Source organism: Apus apus, chromosome 2, assembly GCF_020740795.1.
Source record: "Apus apus isolate bApuApu2 chromosome 2, bApuApu2.pri.cur, whole genome shotgun sequence".
NCBI lineage: Eukaryota > Metazoa > Chordata > Aves > Apodiformes > Apodidae > Apus > Apus apus.
This window is the reverse complement of record NC_067283.1, coordinates 36905563-36922796: the sequence shown is the minus strand read 5'-3', so window position 1 is coordinate 36922796 and position 17234 is coordinate 36905563. Positions and strand designations below refer to the sequence as shown.

The 17234-nt window shown below is 38.3% G+C and overlaps 1 protein-coding gene across 2 annotated transcripts in view; it reads left to right on the top strand.

Moving 5' to 3' along the window:
- Positions 1 to 14341, top strand: part of TBC1D5 (TBC1 domain family member 5) — a 320926-nt gene extending 306585 nt beyond the window's left edge. For both annotated transcript variants that reach the window (XM_051610176.1, XM_051610175.1), the window contains 3 exons: positions 4246 to 4325; positions 5066 to 5242; positions 11109 to 14341. In XM_051610176.1, the coding sequence (XP_051466136.1) occupies positions 4246 to 4325; positions 5066 to 5242; positions 11109 to 11402 (551 nt within the window). In that variant the 3' untranslated portion in view covers positions 11403 to 14341. The remainder of the gene's footprint in view (positions 1 to 4245; positions 4326 to 5065; positions 5243 to 11108) is intronic.
- The last annotated feature ends 2893 nt before the right edge of the window (positions 14342 to 17234 follow it).

The window sequence follows — 17234 nt, the reverse complement described above, 5'->3', positions numbered from 1 at the left end:
ACTTAAATGAATCTGCTCATTTGACAAGAAATACCAGAAATTAATGCTAATCAATTATACAGAAGGCATTCCTTGGATTGTGGGTCTTGTTTGAGGGCAGTCATAATAGTAGATAATGTTGCTGACTTCTGAAGAGAACAGGTTTTACAGCTCCAGTATTTCTGAGGCTTAGTCAAGAACACAGTTAGGATGTGACAGTTCATTTTATGGAACTTAAGAGGTTTGTTAGTACTATGTTGAAACAAATCCAGATTCATATAATGTCTGCCTGGGATCTCCTATGGATCACACCAGTGATCCAACCACCAGATGAGAGGTTGCAAACTTCACCTTTTATTTTCTCCTGATAAGAACTTGACTGAAACAAGTACTTTCTTTTTCTCCATAAAGCATTTGGTACCTGCTCAATGAAATCTTGCTGAAAGAAAGAAAAAAAAGAAAAGGTAGCCAGAAATATTTGACCTTAGTCTTAGTCTCCAAAGTATCATAGGATTTTGTTAATATTTTAATAACAGCTATCCCAATAAGATATTTATAGAATATAAGCAAACTAGAATCAGTTTTGAATAATCTAGAAATGGCATAAGCAATAATTTGATTAATTTTATAGATTTTTTTACAGGTAGGAAGGTTTTCAGTTCTTAATGTATATCTGCAGGGCTTTTTTCAAAAAGAAAACTAGAGTGTTACAAAAATTATTTTTCATAACAAATAAATAAATAAGTTTTTTAAGTAATTACATTATTTTTCATAAATAAAAAATAAGGCTGTGAGGTACTGATACAGAGCATCAGATAAGGAAAAAAAAATCAAGACATGGCCCATGCATTTAGATACATAAAGCACTTCTGTCAAAATATAGTAACATCTCCTACAAAGGAAAAATAATAAAATTATGCACCTCACCTTACTGTAAAAATCCTTCAGCTGAGCAGTATCATATCAAATATCATGCCTCCTAGCACTCTTAACAGAGCTACTGTTTTAAAAGTATTTACAGTTAGAAAGGTATTATTTGAGATTAAGAAGAGTAATATAACAAGCTTTTGCCTACACTTGAGAGCTTAGTTTCCCAGTTCATCTCAGGAACTGACTGCACCATGAGGTACCCCCAGCAGTGGGAAGAGGCTTGGGTGGAGGTCTCTCAGGTGAGGACCTCTGAGCCCCTGGCACAGCCATTCATGGGAGTGCAGGTGCTGAGCTACATACCGAGTCGCTTGCCACCCCTCCTCTTCCTCCTGCCTCTGCTTCCACATGGATTGTGGAGAGTAGTCTTTCCTTTGTCCACATGAATTGTGGAGGGTAGTCCCAGCAGGACGATGTGATCAAGAAAGGACTCAGTGAAAATCATATTGCCCATATAGTTATCTCATCTAAGGAACTTATTTATTTATTTAATTCTTCTCTACTCATTAGCCGGGGAAAAAGAATGAGAACTGACAATTTGGATTTCATACTTACCACTTATTTGGTAGATAATAAACTCTGCACTCAAAGTGGATGAGGGTAGTAGATTAAAAGTCATGTGCAGGTCAAGGGCATATTTAGAAGAAGAAAGCTCCATTTCCAGTTCCACAGGGAAAACTTCATTCTGGTTCACTGTACTAGAGAAGGCATCCTAATTTATGACCTTATGTCACAACTGTTACTTAATGGGGAGGAGGGAGGGAAGCAGCTGATTACAGTGATTTGCATCTTGGGGCATTTTTCTGGGTTAAGTGGAAGTGTGCTCTTTGAGTCCAAAATTGTGTCTTATAGCAAACTCTGAGTACAAATTTTTCCAAAACACATTTTAATGATTATAACTGTTTAAAGAAAATAGACACTACATATCCAAGACATATGTCACATTGTACTTAAAAGCACAGTGCAACTTGAAGGAAAAATATTAGAAATTCAACAGTTAAATACTAGAAAGCTTTGTTGTATTTCCAACCTTTTCTCTCTCAATCTTTTTTTTATTTCTCTGAAACTGTGATTAAAATCTGGTATTGATTTTGCTGAAGAAAATATGTGATAATACAAACATTTGTATTAATTTTTACTGCTGGCTAGCTATCAGAGTTCCATTCATAAGTTCTGAGAAATTTCTCAGTGTACTGGCTCTTCATACATAGTTACAGCTGGATTTTGTAGTGATGAGGGATTCTTTTCCATTTTTTGAAATAAAGATATATAAACATTTCTAAAGAACACAAATAATAGTAGATTAAATCCACGTCATGTGCAATGCCTTTTCTTTTGTTCTGTTGCTCTCATTTTCCTGTTTTTTTGGTCTTCATCAGGTTGGTGATGTTTTGCATTATTTTATTTATAGTCAGTATGCATACCTTAGTTTTTTAATGCATGGTTTTAATATATGTGGGGATCAAACACTACAGAAATGTTTTTCTTTCTAATGCTGCGAAATGGAAAAGACAGTTGAATTTTACTAGATAATTTCAATGTAAAGTATAAAAAAGCAAGTAAAGTGTTTAATTAATTATGCTTTCTCTCAATTCATGATGCTACATATTTGTGGCAAGATCTAGTTCTATCATAATGCAGTGACTTTCTGATGTGAACTTAATACTAGACATTGTTCAATTGTACTGCATTTGATTTTGTTGCTCCAGGACACTGCTGCTATTTTATATATATATATATATACATATAAGTATGAGTGCCAAATAATGTAAGCATGGATTTCCTTGTTCAGATAGGCTGCTTCGGCAAAGCTGAGTGATCTGACCCCTACTGTTCCTCTTGACTTTGATCGCCACCTTTCATGAACTCTCATTATCTATCGCCTTTAGTGGCTCCAGCCTCTTTTATTGCCTCTGCTTTTCAGGTTGCTTCTTTAGCAGTTTATTGAGTACTTTGGCTTGGATCCTTTCTCCTCTTTGTCCTTTCTATTCTTGATTTATACCTGTTACTGATTTCTGGCCCCCACACAATTTCAAACGTCTGTGTTTATATGTGGGTTTTAAATCTACCTCTCTACTTTTAATCTTTCTTCTTGTCCTGTCTCCCACATCTCATTCTTTTGCTATTTCTCCTGTAAACACAAAACCTAGGCCAAATTGCTCTGTGCTTTTACTTCAAACTTCGTGTTGTGTCAAAGCTGTCAGCATCATTATGTTTGTCCTTGTCAGCATAACCTGTGACAACACTTCTGGCTTTTGTGAACATGTAGGATGTTTTTAAAAACAAACAAAATTCAGTGCAGGTGTTGATTAATGGTACAAAGCTCTCATTGTGAGCACCTGAGGTACAGGTATTCATGAGCAGCAAAGCATTGTCCCCAGATTAATGTCACACAGGGATTTGGACTTAGCTCTGTTTATGTAAGACAGGAGTGGCACAAAAGAGGATCCCGTCATTTTCAGTTGACAGACACCATCTCATTCTGTAAATCTGTCACTAGGAGTCGTTGCTCTTTTCTTAAAGATGAGGAAAGCAGGAGCTAGGAGGATGGAGAAGGACCTGACATAGTTGAAGAGTCTGCATTGCTCCTGGAGCTATAGTTTCTCTGGGATGGTTTGGGCTGCCACATTGCCTGGGATTTCCCTGGCAGAGGGAGGACCACCACAGCTTCATCTCTGATGTGTTAGCCAGCCTCCAGCCCTTGCTCCTCAAAACATGCTGTACCAGATGACTGAAATGCATCCTTAGAGGACAGCACTGTCAGTGTTGAAGGAAGGTGTCTTCTGTAGTGGTGGTACTACATGGCTCTTTTCATCCAATAAATTTTGCTAGGTCCTGAGTCTTTTACCTAAAAGGAGGCATTGGAAAGGGAATGAAACTCTCAGTCCTTATAGAAAGAAGAGTGTTACAGCATCTGCAGTAGCCACAGGATCAAGTTGAAGATTCCTGAGCTTCTACCCTAACCCTTTCGGCAAGCTGCATCAGATTCTTGTTAATGTTTTTGAGTGCTTTCCAAAGCATGTTCAGGCTCAAAGAGATACTTGACTCGGTTAGCCACAGAGGTCAATGTTTTTTCCTATGGGCAATAGGCATAGTGGGGCAGGAGAAGTCCCTCAGCAGCACAACATTGCTGGAGGCCTCCAGGCAGCCGTGCCAGGCTGGGACTGGCCTCCTCTCCACAGCTCATAAGGTTGTCAGCCTCAAGGTCTGTGTGCAAAATTGTGTTTGCAGGTCACAGGTTGGGGTTTTTTTGAGAGCATGAGTCAGTGGTAAGTTGGCAGCAAGTTGGAGATTATTTAGGGAATTTTCTTGCTTCACTTTTTTCTTTTAATGTTGCAGGAAATATCCAGGAAGTCATATTACAAGAACGCCTGGAAAAAGAAGATGAAATTCTGGTTTCCTTGGCTGGTTTGAAGCAGGTATAACTATTGGTTAACTTAGCCTTCTTTTACCCTTCAGTGTGTTAATACTTTCTCTTTTTTTTAGTTTTTTCTCTTTTATACTGCTGTTTTGTCTTGTGGCTGTTTTACTATTACCAATGCATCAAGCATTGCAGCATACTTTTATTCAAAAAGGTAAAACTCAGCTAGAAGGAGTTCAAATGACTTGCATGGTATTTGCTCCCTGAGAAGTTCTGGACACCTTGAGCCAGATCTGAGGCAGCACAGCACCAAGGTCTGGGCTTAAACTGCACCGTAATTTTTCTTAATGCAAAATGTACACGCAGGGCAATAATGGTGCCTGTGTCCCCATTATTTAAATGGAATGACACTTGAATTAAAAGTAAAAATACTACATACATAAAATGAGAGTGCTGCTGAGCATCTGTAGCTCTGATTATACTGCCCTCTGCTCCCTTGGAATATATTTAATCAGGAACAATGTGACAGATGTTAAATCTGTAACAAGGTAGAGAATAATCTTCACAGTTTCTCTTTAGATTTCTTGGATACTTGTTTTCCAGACTCTAACACAACCACACTTGACTGATATTTATATCTTTAGCCAGTATAGATATGAATATTGACTTGCTTGCTGTTTCTTAAAAGCAAATATTTTGGGGAAGTGGTGTGTGAAAGCATACTGCGTGGAGCTGTAGAAAATTCAGAATTCCTTCAAATTTCTAATTTATTTTTTTTCCCCTCGCATTCAACAACAGATCAAAGACATTCTGAAGGGTTCCCTGCGTTTCAACCAGAGCCAGCTGGAAGCTGAAGAAAATGAGCAAATCACGATAGCTGATGATCATTACTGTTCCAACAGTCAGAACAAGGGGGCAGATGATGTCCTAAAGGGACCTGTTATGACAAAGCAACAGTTAATCTCGGGACAACAGGTAAGATATCTCAAGCAGGTCATTGATGGAATTAGTCTGATATATTTTTGAGACTTCCTGTAACATGTCCAGACATTACATGGGAACACATCAGCATTGCTGGTGCATATGGAGCCATGGTTAAAAGTGTCTCTCTAGCTACTGTCCTACTCCCATCCGTTATTTTTATTGTAGCCTTATGCTCCATGCACAGATATTTAAGTGCTATGCAGTGTCTGGTAGGGTTTTTCTTTCAGATTGTTAAATCACAGGCTAATTTCCTACAAAAAGATGTAAAATCTGGAGGTAAGTGTACCTGTATCAAATGTTCCCATATCAAATGTTCCCATATGATTATTCTCATTGTCTTTGTCCTCCAGAATCCCATTATGTAAGAGCTTATTATCTGCATTGCAGTGTATCCATGGCCGGTGCCAAAAGGAAATAGCAAGGAGGTTGCTTTTACCTTCTCCTCCATTGTGTTGACTTTCTCCTTCAATCAGTAAACAGTGCTTTCACATACAAAGCATAGAGTCACAGGATGAGATCATACAGAGAAAGAGGTATTTCCCTTTCATCTTAAAAGGTCCCTCTCTGTCTAAGACTCAGTCTGACTCAAATGTGATCTTAAAAACAAGTACTTTTCGATATGCACATTTCTATATTGGAGTTCTGTTAAGTCTGCCACCCCACTGCTGATACTCACACTTGTCAGTCAGTGGCAGCACGGTCACCTCACAGTCTGAGTCTGCAGTCAGTTTACCCTTGTGAAGTTTACCTAATAACTAGAGGAAGTATTTTTTCATTTTCAAATAATGACACAGAGTTGTTTTGATGTATTACAATCCCTCTGAGTGAGAACAATCTATGTTAAAAATAATGTTTTAATGGTATTTCAGTATTGGAAGCAATACCAAGATTTACTGTTTTGGTTTTTTTTAACTAAGTAATGGCAGGTTCAAAGAGCAAAGCTTTGCTAGAAAGCTTTACTGCTTGTTTAGCTGTTGTCATTACAATTTCAATTACACTGCTTTCTGCCATAATAAAGTCATAGGTTAAACTGCTGTAGCATATTGTAGCGTTCATATAATGACCTCCTGGTTTTGCCCTTTAGCTCATAGTATTTTCTACAAAGTACATTTTGCTTTCTTGCCAAAATAGCAAATAGTACTTTTTTTTTATGATTTCTACTTGGATTTATTCTAGAAACTGGAAGGGAGAATGCCATACAAAGTGTCACCATGCTGTATGAGTGTGAGCAGAGCCGGCTGGTACTGTAGAAGCCCTTGCTCAGCTGCTGGTCAAACCATGTGTCACTGAGCAGGGGCACAGCGGCTTTGCTCTTCCGCTATGGAGAGCGGAGCCAGCGAAGCCTGGTCTGCACAGGTTTCTTTCCAATGGGAACTTCTGGGGCCGTGTATAATGAGGTCTGGTCTTATCCCAGTGTGTACTAAGGGCATATCCAGCCCCAGGAACTGAGAGGCACTCGTGGATCTCACCATTTTGGGAGCTGCTAGTCAGCCAGCTATGAGCAATGTGAGTAGAGGTTGTACAAGCTGAGCTCCTGCAGAGCATTAGTGAGGCTTCAGCACTGCATGGTTTACGTTTGGAAGTGCGGTACATTCATACGGATTTGTGTCCTCTCATCTTCTGGAAGTTCCAGTTATGATGACAAGGAACACCCCCTGTGACAGAAAGAAAAATAAACTATTAGGGTTAGAAATGGAAGTCCAGGAGGACGGGTAGTATCCCACTGGTCTGTGCTGTTTCCAAGCCCATCATCTTTAAACACAGTGTCTAAAATAGAACAAAAAGAGGAGAGTTTTGGACCCCTTTTAAAAACACATGGAAAAGTAAATCTGCTGAATTTAGTGGGTCATGACATCCAATTGTTAATTTATGGGGTCAGTTCTTGGCCCAGACTGGGCCACAGCCCAGACTTTTGGCTCTGCTGAAGAAAATGGCCTGTACTGATGCCCCAGATCAATCCAGGAGTACTTACTGAGAGCTGCAGGGGGATTAAAATTGCCAACCACTTCTAGACAATTAAATGCATTTGCTGCTAAAGAAATTTCATTGTATTTACCCATATATGACTTTACTAATGCATGTAATTCTGTTTGATGTGATTTATACTGTAGACTTCTTTTTAGTGGAATTACAGGGATATTTTCTAGGATTACTGGAAAAGTTACAGGTGTAGCTATCATGTAATTGAGATTAAAATCTGGTCTTTTGTGATAGGTTGTTACATACGTATAAATTATTTATCATCTTTACTTTTTTTTTTAAGTGCTTTTCCCCTTTTTTGACTCAAGATCCCTCTTTGTAAAGTGAGGGTAAGGATACAACTGTTCTTTGGAAAGGAAAGCTGCAAAATTAAAAATGAAAAAAAATTAAGATAAAAGCTCAAAGAAATCGAGCATTTTATGAATGTTTGGCTTTGGTAGCAGCATGCAGTTGACAAACAGAAGGCTTCTGTTGCTAAATAATGAATGATAATTAACACATTATCTTGCCTTTATGTCTGTTCAGAGAAGGATGCAAAATGAACTGCTGTTCTTCTAAGCTTTCTTGAATCGTATCCTTACAGTTAGTTTTAACTCGTTCACAGTGTGAAGGCAATTGAAATAAGCCTGGTCCTAGTAGCTGATATTCGTCAGGAAAAAATGTTTGGAGGAGCCATATGGCAACGGGTGTAAGGTTGTTAACTTTCAAAGCTACTGGAAGTATAATTCTGTCATTTTTCATTTATTCAGTAGTGGCAGCAGATGGGAGAAAACATGGTTCACGTCAGCATGAGTTTCCTGAAACAGAAACAGGCAAAAGAGGAAGGGAGGAGGTATTTTACCTCTGGAAATATAAGTACCAAAATACCCATGTATGCCAGGGATAGGCAAACATTTATGGGGGGGCTTTTGTAGCATTTTGGAGTCAATATCTGTGCTTTGCTGCCTCTCTGATAATTCAATGAGCTATAGGTCTCTTTAACTGAACCAAAAAGTGTAGGTAGAATGAAAAGTACAACAAGAAACTGGGATGACTAGTTTTCCTTTCCCTTTATTAAAGGGCAGGATGCTTTTTTTAACTGTGCAAGACCACATTTTTGGAAGCAGAACTTAGGAAACTGCAACACCAGCACCAAGTGTTTATGATGGAGGGCCCTTGCTGGGGCTCACTGCCAAAAGGAAGACACCCCGTTAGCATCCTTGAGGTGCCAGCAAGGAAAATATTGATCCAACTGGCTGAGTGTTTTACTAGGTGACATCTGTGTCACCCTGTGTGAGGTGTATGAGTGCTGCAACAACTGAAATAGTGTGATCTTGATAACTTGGAATAATAAAGTGTATAATTTTGCAAAATGATACTGTACTGCCTTCCCTGAGAGCCTTTAAATAGAAGTGTGGAAAGTGGCCAGGTGAATTATACAACAGTGGTTGTTTAAAGGAACGTTGTCCAGGGGGAGGAAAACAAAGTGCTGAAATTTTGGATGTGGCATTTAGAGCTCCCAAAAAAGCATCACCTGGCTCTACCCTCTGGCTGCTCTGGGTGCCTTCAAAATCAGGTGCCAACTAACCCAGTGGTGGAGCAGAGCCACGGTGTGCACTGCCTGACTTCTCTGTCCCCTAGAAGTGACAGCTGATGGACTGACAGACAGCTCATGAAGACAGCATTTCAAGCAGACCAGATGAAAGCAAAAGGCTAATTAATAATAAATGATGTTTCAGCTCAGAAGGGCTTAGATAGTGAAGTATCCTTCCTTGTAGGATAGATCTGTTTGTTTTCAGCTTCATGGAAAGCACTTGAAGTTGGTGGCATCTGAACTACCCCGGTTCTGAGCAGATCAGGATGTTTGAGGGCAGTTTTCATAGTGCCCAGCACAGGATAGCTGTCAAAATTTTTAAAAGCAATCTGCTCATTTTGATACAAATTTTATTGTCATCTGAGGAAAATTAATTCGTATCAACAAATACTAGATGTAAATTTCTATCAGTTTGACAACTGACTTGCATTGAGACCTTTAAAGTTGTAACCAATACTCTGGGCTTGATTGATGAGAAAGTATTAAAATGGGTTAATACAAAACATATATATGTTATTACAAAACAATATATATTATTATACCTAGATACTATCTAGATAAAACACACAAAAAATATAAATTGTTAAAACAGGATTTTAAAAAAAAAAAAATTTACTCCAAAGGGAGAGGTTTGAATCCTCATTCACATGAATTTTGGCAGGGTACAATTCTGTGTTTGAATGTATTTTCACATTGAGATGATATTTTCTTGCTTGTGACTTTTAACAATTTGGCACAGCTATGTAAATAACAATGAAAAACTTCCAGCTCCCTTGTTTCATATTATTGTCAATCTCAATCCCTGGTGGGTTTTGCTCCCCAAAGTACTCTACAGTTCCCTTTCAAGGGAGTTCATGTCTATAATCAGTAACCAGAGCAATGGAAAATTGTTTTCAGCTGTTATGATAAATTCAGCAAAGTAAGTTTTGCTGGAGGCCATGGGTACTGTAGCTCCAAGTTGTGTCTTGCTGATACTTGCGATCACCTCCAGACTCCAGTTTTATGCCCTGTGCTGAGGGTCTAAATTTATATCAGTCAGATCCTTCCTGTTGTTCTTTTTTTGTTACTGCTGTGGGGTTTTTTTTCTGTTACCTATAATCTCTTTTACCCTAAAGTTAATTTGCATTTTTTTGTTTGGGGAAAGAATCCCAGCTGAGGGACTTGTAGTTGACACACATGTTGACATACACATTTCCCCAGCTGCCCTTCTACTTCTTCTCCTTTTTCTCAGTCACGCATTAGTGTAATCAAATATATTGGTTTCAATATCACACCAGCTCAGGATGCTTGTCCCCACAGGTGCTTGGCAGGTTGCATTATTATGCTGAAAAAAGTTGTGTGACATCAAGTAAGAAAGTAGTTGTGTTCTTGTCAGAGGAACATTAAGCTATACAGGAGCTGAATGCATCTCTTGCAGAAGGGAGCAAAGGGTTGTCCATTTGGGTCACAACCAAGCTCATAGGCTGGCAGTTGTCAACAAGGGAGAAATCCCACTCTGCTGTAGATGGCAGTCTCCCCTTCTAATTGCATATAGCTCTAACTGGTGAAAAAGCTGGGTTTCTCCTGAACGTGGCTAGGTGGAATATAAGATTGCCAGTTCATAGAGACTTTTCTTGTACACTGACTTGTAGTCTTGATCCATTACCTGAGTGCTTAGGAACACATTTCCCAAGGTGTAACTGGACAGATGAGGGATTCTTGAACCCTCGTTTTCTGGTAGAATTAGGAAATACTTGGCAGCACTAAGCCTAGAAGCCCTGGGAGCCCTAATCTGCCAAACCTGATCTGGTGCATGCTGTACTAGGTCTATGTACAGCCCAGATTCCATGGGCCCAGGTTCAAACTATTCACCTGACAAGTTCCAAAATGCCATTGTACCTGAAAACCAGAAAAAAAAAAAAAAAAAAGGTCAATAAAGGTCAGTACTACTTCATGGGTTACTACAGAAAACTAACAGCAGTGAGAATATAATTACTGAAAATCTTCACAATGGTGATGTATGTTAGATGCCTGGCTGCTGTGGTCACTACATGGATGCACTATGATGATGAAACAGGTAAGGCTGTTATACCTAATAATGTATAACGTAGAGTGTTAGCTTTTATGCTTTTGTAAATAACAAATACATTCTTTCATCCCAAGTTAATACCCACTTTATTTTTTACTTCTTTATTTTGGCATTGCTGCTTTTGGATGTTGGGTATTCCTTTATCCCACTTCTTTATCACTGACATGCATCATACATCTCATTAAGTGGTAAAACTGGTACTAAATTTAAGTCCTTCCTGTGCTGTTGTCTCACAGACTACAACTGATTCGAGTGTTAGTGAGAGCAAGAGTGCCGACGACTACATTATGGTTTCCAAAGAAGAGGAAGGCAGTACAAGTGCTGTCCTGGAGCCAGTGCAGTCCCATCAGGCACACAAGGAGGCAGAAGTGAAGCCAGAAGCTCCGTCTCGTTCTTCTTTGATATTTTCTGACCCACTGATGGGCTCCATTTCAGCTTCCTCCAGCAACCTGAGCTCCAGCCCTGATGATGACAGTAGTAATAACAGCAAAGATTCTGACTTTGCTATTGTCAGCCCACTGGACATCTAAAAAAACAGGTTGGGAGAGTTTGGGAGGTTGGTCGTTACACCTTAGCTCAAATTGCTATGATTCCATGGGCTGGATAGTTCTTTGGATTAGAAGGACAGAAAATAGGTAGAGGTAACCCATTTCATCTGCCAAAAATCTAAATAAAATTTTTAAAAATGAAAAAAATTTAAAAAAAAGAAAGAAAAAAAGACAAAAAAAACCACCTGAATTTGCAAATCTTCTAATAAAATAGACACCTTATAATAACTGCCTTAAATAAAGACCCAGTAGAACCCAGTTCTAATAGACAGTTATTCTTAGTTATAGAGTTATCTTACTTAGGAGCTTTATTACCATAGAGCTGTTTCTTTCCCAAAACATAGAATAGTATGTGCTAGGTACCATAATGGATTAAGAAATGTGTAGATACTTGGCATCAGACCTGAAGCAGCAAAAACAAGCTAGATTTAGTATTGTCCTTTTACAAAATATGCTCAGCTGGGTTTTCTGAGTAGGAAAGGATGCTGTTTCTTCAGAGACTGTGATTAGAGAAGTAGGGAATGTATGTCAGAAGGATTAAAAGCATCATCCTGGCAGTAAGCTTGTTCTCAGTTGAGGAATCCTAGTTTCTTCATTTTCATCTGGCAGTAGCCTGAGGTGTGTTCGAGGCAGAGGTTTGTGTAGTTGCTCCTCAGTGCTGTCTTGCAGGAGAATGTGTGACAAATTCCTTGAGAACGGGGACCTATACAACGGAGCCTTATTTCCTTTTGCCTACTTTCCCGCCCTCCCTCCCCCTCCCTCCTTGAGAGTTCCCAGTTCACCTCTTTCCCTCTTTATATCTGTCTACCTTTACTCTCCCCATCATTTTTATTTTACTGAGATTACCACGGCTAAAACAGTAGGTGCAAGGGAAATTACAGTATTTCATAGGGTAGACCTGAGCCAGTTGAACTAAAACTAGCTTGGGTATGATAACTTACCAGGGAAGGGTGCAAAGTGAAATTAATTGTTCACAATTAAAAGCACTTTATGTCTGATTCCTATTATCTTCTATACTCTGTTTACATATATTCCTATACAATTTCCGCATTTCTAGTAAAGAAAAACATCATGGTGCAGCAGCGTTAACCAACAGACATTTTCTAATTCATTCTAGAACTTGTTACTCTATGGAAAAGTGTATTTCTTTCCCATCAAGTACATAGTACAACCAGTAACAGCTTTTTTCAAGTAGATGCAGGGGGATCAGGACTTACTGATCCCTTTAAACTCTTGAAATTCACTAAAATAAACTGGTGGCAAGTGGGCGCCTGGTCTTGTGGGACCTAAACAGAACCAGCTTGAGGAAGGAATGCTACAAAGTCACTCTAACAGCCAAAAATAGCATTTTTTACTTTTAAGATACACATTATACCATGCAACAACTTCATAATTGCATGGCAAAGCTTGTGTTCGTATGGAGTGAAGAAATTGTAGTTATTTGCTGCTTAGTCTATAATTGTAAATGAGTTAAGTACCGTATTCCAAAGATGAGGTGACATGTAGTTTGCTGGTCTTAGATTTTACAAGGTCTGTGTCAGTGACTGTAATGAAGAGATAATTGTCATGTAATTACGTGGTAGCTGGTGTATCCTTACACACTCAAAAGCCACCGTGTAGTTCTTCTGAGATAATTTGTGCCTTGTAAAATAATAAAATGATAGAGTGTTATGAGCAGGTCTGTGTGACCTAGCCCACATGAACAGTCAGATGACTGTTTAGATGAAAGATCTTACATGCCTAACATTTTGGAGAGGTGTTTATTTTGGTTTGATTTTAAGCTTCATAGAAAATAACCTTGGAATTCAGCATGCATGCCTGTCCTCACATTTATTTTATTTCCCTGAGTTTGCATGAATGCCAGGGGATTAGGTGGCTGTTGATCTATTTAGGTCTTGGAAGCTTTTCTATCCTTAACCCATTCAGCAGGACTTGTGCCACACCACCAACAAAGGGGAATTTGTTCAAGAAGTACCTATGGAAAGAAATACTCTGGGGACAGAGAGAAAAGTTTTATGTTCTGTGATACATAAGCCTTCAAAGATACCAGTACTTTGACAGGGAAAAATGTTTTTACTTCTTTTTTTTTATTTTTTTAAGCATCAGTCTTTTGATTTCTGTTCTGGTTGGTTGTTTCAGGGATCACATTGCTGTTTTCTTGAACAGTCTCATTGCCAATGGAAGAGTGTGATTTGTACAGTTCTTTTATTTTTTGTAAATTACTTGTATCTTTAATATTGCATATTTTAAAACAGCACTAAAAGTATACAAAGATTTTGGGAGTTTCTAACAATTTTTCACAAATCAGTGAATACCGCCGAGCTGAATGTCTGTCATGCCAGAGGATATGATAAAAATCTTCAGAAGCAGCAATATGATTATACAAGTAAGATCAGAGCGAATTCCAGTAAATTAACCTTCTTTGGTTATACCAAGTCCTTCCACATCTCAAGTATGATACTTGATCAGAGTGTGGAAGTAGTTAAAATTTTGTATATTCGTGAAGTCATCAACTTGTAAGTTAGACAAAAGGTCAGGTCATCACCCTGTCTTGCCTTATGTTAAGAATATACTGAGAAAGAAATTGTCATTTGAAATACAAGATTATTCTTCTCTCCCCCCAAAGATGACCTGCTCGTAATGTTTTTGGATAACAAGAATCAGGTGGAAAAATTACATGCATTTCAAATTACTGAAGAAAACTAATATGGGGTTAAGATTATGTATCTGAGACTGTTGTATTCTATTTTGCATCTGTAATTTTTGACTGTTGGAAGTCTCTTGCATGTCATGTCATTTGTATGTACTGCAGAAAAGCAGTATCATATTTTGACTGGGTATTCATTTAGTCGTGGAACTTTGTATCTTTACTCTGGAAGAACATCTAGCCCACTTTATTAAAGGAAGAATTAACAAATTTTCTGGGCTGTACTTGTGCTGTTTTCTCAAAAAGGAGGGAAAGGGACTGTAATACTGGAAGTATGATTATGAGAACAAGAGTGCTTAAAAACTCTAAAACATTCTCAATATCTATATAAGCATAAATGTAATTAATCTTTTAATCAGATTTTTTATATATGATCCAGGGAATAAAACTACTTGTCATTTATCTCACTCAAACAACACAGAACATTTCCTATTTTATCACATTTATCTGAAAATAGAAAACCAGAATTTAGCATAATATAAGTTTTCTGCAATTTCATGAACCTTGGCATAGTTACCTCATTGTGTCTCAATCACAGTCCCAGTGTCTGTACAGACTTTTCTGAATCTCAGTGCTTTATTTCACATTCTTAAATGTTTCCTGTGATTCTCCAGTATGTTCTCCTCGTTAGATGGCACTGAGGCAGCTATTTAAGCTAAAGATTAAATTTCACATTGGAGGTGTATTTTGTATGTGGCATTTACAATGTTATCTGTTCAAACACCGCAGTCCTAAGGTGGGTGGATTTCTGTTCTGAGTGTCAGCCCTTAAATAATACTTTTGATTTTGTGCTGCGTGTGTTGGCCTTGAGTGAATGTCTGTAATGGTTGACTAGACTTGACAAGGTGCAATTTTGTAAAATAAACTTAATTTGGCTACAGAATAGTAATTACACTGCTTCATAATCTGTGCTGTTCTTTTAAGAGTCATTATATACCTTCCCTGCATTAGTGTTTCCTGTATTACCAAGCCTGCTAGACTCCCAGTTTAGTAGCTAGCTAAATTTAGAGATGAAAGAGCATGAAAGAAGGTCATCAGAGAAACAGCAAGTTGAAACACGCACATGGGCAGCTTTTTTGCCTTCTGCTTGCAATATATTTAACCACTAAAGTGGTGAGGGAGGAAGCAAAGTGCATAACCCAAGAAACAGAGGAAGTGATGCAGCATGAGACTCTTAAACTGCAGGTTCTTTAGAGTAGGAACCATCTTTTCCTCTGAGTTTGTACAGAGCTTCTAGCATAGTTTGCCTACGATCACAGATGCTTTCAAAATAATAATAATAATAATAATAATAATAATAATAATAATAATAATAATAATAATAATAATGTACTCATCATTTCATGAGGTTTTGCTCTTTCAGACAGAGAGCTAGATGTAATCCAATAATAATAGCTCAGCTGATAGCAGTGGTATTGTATCAGGGAAATTTGGTCCCATACTGCTCAAATAAGTGCAATTGAAGAGCAGTAGCTTAAAAAAATAGTAATAATTAAAAAAATACACACCAGAAACTGAACAACAATGTTGCCGACTACAAAAAGCTGTATTTCTCTCCAGACGTATGTGAAGTATAAGAAGTATTTTCTAAAATGGGCTTCAAGTAGCACTTGCATGCTTGTTTGACTACGCCAGGTAAGTTTGTGCAAACCTATCTTTGCTTTAACTTGTAAAAGCCTCGCTGATGCTGAGGTGCAGGAAGCATTAAAATACATCTGCAGCAGAGGGAAGACACCATGGTTGTACTTTCTGTGAATTGTAAGAATTTGATCCTTCAAATCCCACTAAGTCAACACTTTCACTGTCTTCCATGGTGACAACATGAAAAACCCTGTAATCATTTCCAGAGACCTGATCGGAACTTTGCTGCTTAAATTCTCATCTGCAGTCACAGAGGATTGAGCTGAGAAACTTTTCACAGCTTTGCCTTCCACTGAGCTTCAGGGACTGGCGAGATTAGGTTTGTCTGAAATTTTAACTAGCACAAAAAGCATTCAAAGATGCTATAAATTATCATGTCAGTATTTTGAGACCTTTTGGAATATTAATTGCTACATAGCTTTGAGGTAGAAGAATAGTTGTCACAATATCTTGATTTCCCACCTGCTGTGTTAACTGAATCCAGGGGATGCGGAATATAGTAGCATTTTCAGATCAGCATTAAATTCCTCTTTAAATAAAATATCAGGCAAACAGATATTGAAAGGCAGATTGTCAGAAGTGTCATCTAGCTTTCTGGGTAATACATACCTCTGTGCAGTACTTGGAAAGGTGCATCATTTTTAATCCATAAATAAGGTGACTTGCAACAGCCTGGAACACATGGCAGAAAATGTGCATGAATGTGAGACTGTTCTTAAAAACATTTTTAAAGCTCCAAGGATTAAAATACATCAAAACGTTAAAAAAAGTGTTTAAATACACACAAAGCTTATTTAGGCTTGCAAAGATTATCTGCTCTCGATGAAGTTTCACCTTGTTTAGTAAAGTGTTACATTTTCTGATTAAATTTTGATTATTTACTTTCTTGCTTGTTCCACGAAACATTTTTCCCTTCACCACACCGCCTGCAACCCCGGGCTTGGGCAGTATTAGGGTGGGTCTTGGTGTGAGCACACGGAATGTTACTTTCTCCAGTTGCTGCCTTCCTCACTTATTACTGCCTCGCAGCCCCTACCTGAGCTTTATCCACATGGGTCTTTTCTTACTGGTCTTTGATTGCGAGGTCTTTTGGCAGCACACGTGTTGCACGTGCAGCAATGGAACGCCAGGCTCCAGGTGATGCCACACTGCAACATACAAAGGCCCCTAAAAAGGTAGGAATTTGGGGCCACAATGAACTTCTTGTATTTTAGACGTGTTTCAGACCAGTGACTTTCAAAATCTGGAGAAAATTAATTCCAGTACATGAACAATTAATTGCACATTTTTACTAAACTGTGAAGAAGTTGTACTGGGGGAACTCCCCAGCAGACCATCTTTCCAAACTCCTTTTGTTCTCATTTCCCACAGTCAAGCCCATCTGGCAGCTTTGTGATACCGGACATAACCCATAAAAACTTCAGCTGTTTAATCTTCTTGAATAAATGAATTCTTAGTCACTGTGA